Source organism: Jaculus jaculus, chromosome 19 (assembly GCF_020740685.1).
Source record: "Jaculus jaculus isolate mJacJac1 chromosome 19, mJacJac1.mat.Y.cur, whole genome shotgun sequence".
Lineage (NCBI taxonomy): Eukaryota > Metazoa > Chordata > Mammalia > Rodentia > Dipodidae > Jaculus > Jaculus jaculus.
Genome location: NC_059120.1, coordinates 13,350,544 through 13,360,109, shown reverse-complemented (window position 1 = coordinate 13,360,109; position 9,566 = coordinate 13,350,544). Strand labels below are relative to the sequence as shown.

General features: G+C 44.2%; 1 protein-coding gene across 1 annotated transcript in view; it reads right to left on the bottom strand.

The window, feature by feature from the left end:
- Positions 1-919: 919 nt before the first annotated feature.
- Positions 920-9,566, bottom strand: part of Dnase2b (deoxyribonuclease 2 beta) — a 28,157-nt gene continuing 19,510 nt past the window's right edge. The window contains exons 5-7 of the mRNA XM_004653751.2: positions 6,538-6,699; positions 3,649-3,846; positions 920-1,342 (exon numbers count right to left, since the gene is read on the bottom strand). Of these exons, the coding sequence (XP_004653808.2) occupies positions 1,002-1,342; positions 3,649-3,846; positions 6,538-6,699 (701 nt within the window). The 3' untranslated portion in view covers positions 920-1,001. The remainder of the gene's footprint in view (positions 1,343-3,648; positions 3,847-6,537; positions 6,700-9,566) is intronic.

Here is a 9,566-nt window from a genome sequence, read left to right as displayed (position 1 = left end):
GGTGAGTGAAAAAACCCCTTCATAGACTACAAGCCACAGCACAGAGAATTCATGTGGGTGGCCCAGGGATCATACAGTTAGTAAGTACCACCTACAAGGATGACAAGACAAACTCAGTGACAAAGAATATTAGGAGTAATATGATGAAACAGTATGGTGGGAAGGGGTGTGGTTTCCTTCAGAGGAGGAGAGAGAGAGGTCTTTATAGAGAGATGAAATTTAATCATTAAAATGGCCATCCAACCTACAGACAACTGGAGTCAACTGAGCTGGAAGAATACATTTCCTGTCATTCCCTCTGTTAGTATGACTTACACATCGTGGTTTAGGTTTATGATGCTATAAATGCAAAGTAGGTAAATTTTTATTGATTAAAACATAAAATGGGGCTGGAGAGATGGCTTAGTGGTTAAGCACTTGCCTTTGAAGCCTAAGGACCCCGGTTCGAGGCTCGATTCCCCAGGACCCACGTTAGCCAGATGCACAAGGGGGCACACGTGTCTGAAGTTCGGTTGCAGTGGCTGGAGGCCCTGGCATGTCCATGTTCTCTCTCTGTCTCTCTCTCTACCTCTTTCTCTCTTTGTCACTCTCAAATAAATAAATAGAAATAAACAAAAAAAATTTAAAAAAACATAAAAGAGTGGGCTGGTGAGATGGCTTAGTGGTTAAGGTGATATCCTGTGAAGCCTAAGGACCCAGGTTTGATTCCCCAGTACCCACATAAGCCAGAAGCACAAGACAGCACCTACGTCTGGAGTTTGTTTGCAGTGGCTGGAGGACCTGCCACCCATCTTCTCTCTATCTGCCTCTTTCTCTCTGTCTTCCTCTCAAATAAATAAATATTTTTAAAAACATACAATAGTAAGCATGGGTCAAGAGTGTTTTATTTGATGATTTGTCACATATACTTAGAGGCTCTTCATACATAAAGAATGGGTGTACAGCAAGAACTTCCACTTGCCATTGTTTTCAATAAGAGTGTGCATAGCCTTTGACCAAGTTTAGTCACAGTCCTCATAATATAAAACTAATCTTTGAAATGCTTGGTGAATGTGCTGGTTCTGGGTACAAATGAATCCTCCACTTCTGAGGGCTTGGTGTGGACTCCGATTTAGGTCTCCAATACATGTCCAGCGATTTTTAGTGCCCTTTTGGGAAATGCACCATTTGGCATGGTCCTGGTAAGAACTGAAATAAGATTTTCGAGATATCTTAATGGCCTTGATGTTGTAGACATGGTAAGGAAGAGAGCAATTTGAAGGAAGCTCTTGTCTCTTTCGCTGCCAAGTTTCTGCCAGCAAATGTGTCTTCAGCTGTTGAGCCATCCAGCCTGCGAAAATGTCTAGGGTTCAGCAGAAAAGACAGAGAGAGTGAGTGCACTTAGATAAGACCCTAACAATATTCTCAGGAGCTGAACACCTCTGTTTATGTGCATGTGGGAGGCACAGTGATAACATTAACTACTACAATAACAACATAACACAGTGGATGGGAAAACATTTTCGAAATTCTAAAGCTCATGGAAATCAAAATTATTATCATCCTTATTATGATCTTTGACCATGCAAATGTCTTACATCTCACATAAACAGAAGAGTAGTATTTGTTTTTGCCATGAAATGACACATAGAAAATAAAAAGCCAGGGCCAATTCAAAGGTCTTAATAAGCCGTAGTAATATGTCTGAGTTTTCCTAAAATCAATGGGGAAATTTGTAGAGAAAAATTAGTTCAAAATTAAGAGAAACTATGGTCATAAGTGGCAATTGAGAGACACTCTCCAAGATGGTCTGGGAAGGGTGGGTCACAAAGGAAAGAGGAGATATTATTGTCACAATAAGTGTGATTGTAAAATCATTGTAGACTATAGTGGCAATGGTGTGTTTGGAGAGGATTAGAAAATACCAGTGCCAGGAATGGACTGAATTTGGTGGTTTGGCATAAGAGTAGGCAAAGAAGAGCTCCTGAATGCCTTGGTGACTGCAGAATGTGGTGGAAGAGTGGATTTATGGGAGACGATGGTGACATGGTCTTGGCATGTTGCATTTGGCATGGCTTAACACCTCTGGGCAAACACTGCACTCACTGCGGAGTTAGTACAGAGTGTAGTCAGCAGGGATGAGCGTGGAAGCAGAGGGTAGAGACTGACTGGCGAATCGCCTGGGGGCTATAGAACTTGCCCAGGCACAGTACGTGTACTGAGATGAGACAAGTTGGAAAACCACCGTATGACCTAATCACCTGAAGAGTAATCAGGGGAGGAGGAGCTAGAAGAAGGGATTTCAGAAGAGTGGAAGAGGGCTGGAGAGATGGCTTAGCAGATAAGGCACTTGCCTGCAAAGCCTAAGGACCCATGTTCAACTCTCCAGATCCCACATAAGCAAGATGCATAAAGGTGAGGCAAGCTGAAAGTGGCACATGCCCACTAGGTGGTGCAAGTGTCTGGAGATCTATTGCAGTGGCTAAGGCCCTGGCGGGCCAATTCTCTCTCTCTGTCTCACTCTCTCTAAAATATCAATCAATCAATCAATAAATAGTGGAAGAAAGACCAAGAGACTGTGAACACCCCCAAATCCATGAAGGGGAGACACCAGAAAGGACAGAGTCCTAACAATGCCAGGCTCAAGCAGTGACTGTTATTGTTCTGTTAGGTTTTGTATCTCTTGTGCCTGACATGCGCTTGGGATCCAGCAATTGCATGCAATGTATTAAAGAAGAAAGAAGGCTAAAATAGCCAGGAAAGGTCCTCTAAGACAGCAGTTGGTGGCTGGGGAGAGATGGATGTTTACAGACAGAAGGAAGCAAGAGTTTCAGTGAGCAGAGCAAGCAAAGGCTGGGAAGTTTTTCAAAAGAAATCGAGGGGAAGGGGTTGGAGAAATAAGCAGTTCAGAATTGGGTAGGGTCTCTAAAAATGTTTATTTTTATTTTTATTTATTTGACAGAGAAATAGGGAGAGAGAGAATGGGCATTCCAGGGCCTCCAGCCACTGCAAACAAACTCCAGATGCGTGTGCCTCCTTGTGCATCTGGCTAGCGTGGGTCCTGGGGAATAGGACCTGGGTCCTTTGGCTTTTCAAGCTAATGCCTTAACCACTAAGCAATCTCTCCAGCCCTTGGGTAGGGTTTTTAGACATGCTTGCATGGTACCAAGAAGAAATCTGTAGCAGTGGGAGACTGAAAGAGGCAGAACACATCAAGGGGACATGGTATTTTGAGGCTAGCAAGGGTTACATAGGAGATTTATGGTGTCTCTTGGAGAGGTAACAAGCTGGTAGGAAAGAAAACAGATAAGATTGGTGAGGAGTGGCGGAAGTACAGTATTGAAGTAATTTCTTCTCTGGGGTGTTTTGATCTCTTTGTGGAAGAAAGGTGTGGGCTTTTGTAGGACTCAAGGCTCAAAGCAGTTATACAGAAGAGACAGCTATGGCCTTACGGCCAGCAGAGGCTTCCAACTGCTTCCTGGTGCTCCCGACACCACTGTGTGAGCAGAGGGAGAACTCTGAGTGATCCTGCACTTTTCTTTTTTCTTCTCCATCTCTCCCTTCTTTCCTATTTCTTTCCCCAAATAACCAGAATATATTCTCTAAGTAACCTGTACTGACTCCAATTGCAAGTTATATAACATATAATTTGATGATGGTCTCTCCTACCGTCAGAAAAAGAATCTGACTTTGCAAAATGGAGGAAGTTTTTTCCCTGGGCCGACTGGAGCGTGGTGAGGTGCCGGGCAGGGCTCTTTGACGAGCTAGACCTGGCGCACAGCCGGGGCATGTGGACGAGCTCCTGGTGAAAGGTGGCTGGGATGTAACAGCAGTAGATGTTTGGGTTAGTGACCAAGAGCTGAGAATCTAAATCAAGAAACAATAAGGTTGAGAACTTAGACACAAGTAGGAATGCTTACTGAAATTATACATCTTTTGCAGACTAAAAAAAATAATAAAATAAGGGCTGGAGAGATGGCTCAGCAGTTAAGGTGCTTCCCTACAAAGCCTGATGACTCAAGTTTGATTACCCATGTCAAGCCAGATGCACAAAGGGGTACATGCATCTAGAGTTCATTTGCAGTGGCTGGAGGCCCTGGCATGTCCATTCTCTCTGTCCCTCTCTCTCTGCTTTCAAATAAATAAATAAAATTTTTTTAAAAAGCAGACAAACAAGACAAAAGATCTCCAAGCATGGGCATACTCTTTTCAAAAGCATTTACCTTTAAATGCCATTTAGTTAAAGTAATTACACCTATGGGACATTCCAACTTTCCCAATATTTTCTATTGATTTACTCATTTAATCCTCAGAGCCATGTTATTAGGCAAATTATATTGTTGCCATTATCCTTATTTTATACACAAATTAACTGGGGCTTTTTGTTACATGGTTAAAGAGCTCAGATCTGGTGTTAACATTCAGATCCAGATAATACTGCCTTAGAGGCAAATAGTTTCTTTTCCTCTTATTTCTACAAATATAAAAGTAGAGCACTAGGCTGGGCGTGGTGACGCACGCCTTTAATCCCAGCACTCAGAAGGCAGAGGTAGGAGGATCACCGCGAGTTAGAGGCCAGCCTGAGACTACATAGTGAATTCCAGGCGAGGCCAAACTACAGCAAGACCTTACCTTGAAAAAACCAAAACCGAGCCGGGCGTGGTGGCGCACGCCTTTAATCCCAGCACTCGGGAGGCAGAGGTAGGAGGATTGCCATGAGTTCAAGGCCACCCTGAGATGACAGAGTTAATTCCAGGTCAGCCTGGACCAGAGTGAGACCCTACCTCGAAAAACCAAAAAAAAAAAAAAAAAAAGAAAAAAGAAAAAACCAAAACTAAAAACCACACGTAGAGCACTCTTGTAACCCACCACAAGCTTGAAGAGTGATTACCACTTAGCCTGCACACCTTACCTCTGTAATGCCCAGCTTTCTCACCAGTGTGCAAACTCAGCTTGTCAGACCAGGGGCTTCACTACCTGAAACCTCAGTGGTCCTGATCCTAAGATGAAAATTTGGTGAGAACGATTTGCTTTTTTTTTTTTTCTTTTAGAGAGAGAGAGAGAGAGAGAGAATTGGCCCAGGGTCTCAGCTACTGCAACCGAACTCCAGATGCGCCACCTAGTGGGCATGTAAGACCTTGCGCTTGCTTCACCTTTGTGGGTCTGGCTTATGTGGGATCTGGAGAGTTGAACATGAGTCCTTTGGCTTTGCAGGCAAGCACCTTAACCAACCCAAGAACCATTTCTTAACCCTCTTGTATGTGGAGGCGAGGTACTCCCCACCATGGTTTGGCATCTTCCTTAGGAGAAAGTGAGGGCTGAGATGATGTTCCTTATTCTCCTACTCCCACACCGTAGCCTGCCAGATATAAGTATTTTGGGCTATTTGTGCTTGAGATCTTAAAAGAAGTTTATCTGGCTCAGAGGTGTGATGTTGGCAGAGAAGAGGCAACATTTGGTCTGCAAAAAAAAAAAAAAATTTTTTTTAAATAAGATTCAGCCTATATTTAAAAAAATGGGATCTCTCTCTCTCTCACACACACACACAGTTTCTGGTTCTTCATGAAAACTTATAGACATCTGTAATCAGGAGGCTGTATTCCCGCAGAGTCATAATGTGAAGGCACTGAGGCCTGTGAAGCCACCCAGGGGAAAGTTAACACCCCAGTTTGTCACTGACCCCAGTATTCATACATCTGTCAGTCTCACCCCGTTTTGTTACCTACTTGAATTCAATCGCAACTCTGGCCCCTGGTCAAGTCCAACAATGTCATTGGCAGATCAGGAACTGAGGCCCAGATAGGGAAGCCTGCCCATGGGTCTACCATGGCAGTGCTATCGTTAAATCTAACACCAGAGTGGTACGAATAGATTAACAGTTAGAGTGATGCACATTTCCCTCTTACAACTATTTTATTTTATTTATTTATTTTTTACTACTATTTTATTTATTTATTTATTTTTTTGGGGGGGTTTTTCAAGGTAGGGTCTCACTTTGGCTCAGGCTGTCCTGGAATTCACTATGTAGTCTCAGGGTGGCCTTGAACTCACGGCGATCCTCCTCCCTCTGCCTCCCAAGTGCTGGGATTAAAGGCGTGCGCCACCACGCCCGGCTTTTTACTATTTTATTTTTGACATAAGGTCTCACTCTAACCCAGACTGACCTGGAACTAACTCTGTAGTCCCAGGCTGGCCTCAGACTCACAGTGATCCTCCTACCTCTGCCTCCTGAGTGCTGGAATTAAAGGCACGTGCCACTATACCTGGCCTCACTTCCTTCTTCTTTTTACTTATCTACTTATTTGCAAGCAAACAGAGAGAGGGGGAGGGAAAGAGAGAGAGAGAGAATGAATGGATATGCCAGGGCCTCCAGCCATTGCAAACAAACTCCATATTCATGCACCACTTTGACTTCATATGGGCACTGGGGAATGAAACCTGGGTCCTTAGGCTTTGCAGACAAGCACCTTAACTACTAAGCCATCTCCCCAGCCAGGTAAGAATGTCCGGCTTCCTTCTTTTACGGTGCTGCCTCCACTCTGTGGATTCCTGCGTTACCTATTGCTTCGAACTGGCTGTACTTGAAGGTTACACAGATGCCACTCTGTCCGTTTCGTCTTCCTGTGGATGGGTACTCATAGCCTTCTTCCGGGACTGGAGGAAACCCTGGAATGGAGTGAAGCAGCCAGAACCCCTGGATTCTGTTCCACAGCAGGAGACCTGCCAAAGATAAGTTGAACATAGTTAATTTGGGGAAACAAAGCTCCCTTTAACATAGGATTCAAAACTGTAACAAGTAAGCCTGTTTCTGCCTGTGGCTAATGTTTTCTTAGGTGCATAATCATGACATTGTGTTCAGTTTTCAATAACAGTTCAGATGTATGTTGCAATGCTCCCTTCCTGATCATAAGCCACTGTCACCAGAGGGGAACCACCCTGTGAAGAGTTAAGAGGAGGGCCAGAGAGATGGCTCAGTGGTTAAAGGTGCTTGCGTTCAAAGCCTGATGGCCCAGGTTTGATCCCCCAGTACCCATGTAAAGCCAGATGCCCAAAGTGGCACATGTGTCTGGAGTTTGTTTGCAGAGGCTAGAGGCCCTGGCACACTGCTGTAGTTTCTTTTCTTTTCTTTTCTTTTCTTTTCTTTTCTTTTCTTTTCTTTTCTTTTCTTTTCTTTTCTTTTCTTTTTTTTGTGTGTGTTTTTGAGGTAGGGTCTCACTCTAGCCCAGGCTGACCTGGAATTCACTATGGAGTCTCAGGATGGCCTTGAACTCACGGCAATCCTCCTACCTCTGCCTCCTGAGTGCTGGGATTAAAGGCGTGCGCCACCACGCCCGGCATAGTTTCTTTTTTTGTTGCTGGGACAAACACCCAACCAAAAGCAGCTTATGGGAGGAAAGGCTTATAGATTCCAGGGGAAGCTCCCTCATGGTGGAAGAAGCTGGCTCACCTCTATCCTTTCACAGCCATGATCAGCCAGAGCTGAAGCTGGCTCTCTGCACACCTAGTGGGGCTGAACTCAAGAGCCACCCTCCAGTGGCTCACCGCTAGCAGGGCTCTGCCTTCTAGAGACTTCAGTTGGAACCTTAATCAACATCCCTGAGTCAGAGCTGGAGAGATGGCTCAGTGGTTAAGGCACTTGCCTGCAAAGCCTAATGACCTGTTCCTTCATAAAGCCAGATACACAAAGTGGCGCATGCATCTGGAATATATTTGCAGTATCTGGAAGACTTCTTGCACCCATACTCTCTCCCTCTCTGACTCTCTCTGCTTGCAAGTCAATAAATGAAAATATATAAAATAGCTCTTTAAAAAATATGAGAGTCTTCGGGGCCATTTACATTCAAACCGCATGCACCCGTACTCACACACACTCCCTCTCTGTCAGCCTCTTTCTCTCTGTCTCACTTCCTTCCTCTAATATATAAAAATGTAAAATAGAGATTAGAGGAAATGTATGTTGAAATTACGAGGAAAATTTGTTTGGTCAGAATGTAAATTTGTCAAATTAAGACTTTGGCCTTGTTAAATTACAGAGTCACTTGGCAAGTTCTTGCAACTGTCTTCACTGCTGAGCAGCTGAGCTCTTTTCAAAAGCCTGCTTCAGGGTTAAAGAAGCGATCTTGGGGGTTGGGGAGATGGCTAAGTGGTTAAGGTGCTTGTCTGCAAAGCCTCATGACGGGGACCTGGGCTTGGCTCCTCAGGACCCACATAAAGCCAGATGCCCAAAGTGGCGCATGTGTCTGGAGTTCATTTGCAGTGGCTGGAGGCCCTGGCATGCCCATTTTCTGACTGCTGTCTCTCTATCTCTATATAAATAATTTTTTTTTTAAAAGAAGCAATGTCAAATGAAAAAAGGTACTCACAGCACCTTGTTTAAGGAGAATGATGTTCATTTGTTGGAGATGCCCCCCCCCCCCAATTCTGATAAGAGAGGCAAAGGGGTGTTGCCCATACGGAAGGCAGGTTAAAGTTTCCTTATTCAGTAAAAATTGCCAGAGCTACTAAAATCAAAGCCCGCCCCCCCAAAAAAAAATACAAAAATTTTCATCAGTTTGTGACATGTCAAAAAGAACCTTCTCCAATAGGCATCTTTGACTATCTGTGTTTGTAAACATATTTTAAACACTTCACTTTTCAGTTTCTATTCTTTGTTTGTTTTTTCAAGGTAGGCTCATGCTCTAGGCTAGGCTGACCTGGAATTCACTATGTAGCCTCAGGGTAGCCTCACACTCACAATGATTCTCTTACCTCTGTGTGGGATTAAAGGCGTGCACCACTCAGTTCCTTTGTAGTTTTCATTTAGTTATTTGTATGCACATAGGTGCATGTGTGTGTATGTATGGGCATGCCAGGGCCTTTTGCAGCTGCAAATGAACACAATGTGTTATGGCACTTACTGTGTCTGGCCTGGCTTATGTGGCTTGGAAATTGAACCCAGGCTGACAGAATTTGCAAGTATTTTTTTTTCTTTTTTTAAAATTTTTAAAAAATTTATTTATTTATTTATTTGAGAGTGACAGACAGAGAGAGAAAGAGGCAGAAAGAGAGAGAGGGGAGTGGGCATGCCAGGGCTTCTAGCCTCTGCAAACGAACTCCAGACGCATGCGCCCCCTTGTGCATCTGGCTAACGTGGGTCCTGGGGAATCGAGCCTTGAACTGGGGTCCTTAGACTTCACAGGCAAGCGCTCAACCGCTATGCCATCTCTCCAGCCCAGAATTTGCAAGTATTTTTAACCACTAAAAACACAGCCCTTTGGGTAAGTTTTGGTGTGGTAACTAGACATTCTAGTTGACATTGATGCAGGGTTGGAGTCCTGGAAGGGATTAGAACTCCATAAAGGTGTAGGCGACCCCCACTCCCAAGCTCATGAGCCCCAACTTTGGACCCTTGTCCAAGTTATTGAATTGAAAATATGGATTCAGAGGAGGCTAAATTACGAATTATGACATTTATTTTAGGGAGATTTTTTTGGGGGGTGTGTGCCAGGGCCTCCAGCCACTACAAATGCACTCCAGATGCATGCACTACTTTGTGCATCAGGCTTACGTGGGATCTGAGGAATTGAACCTGGATCCTTAGGCTTTGC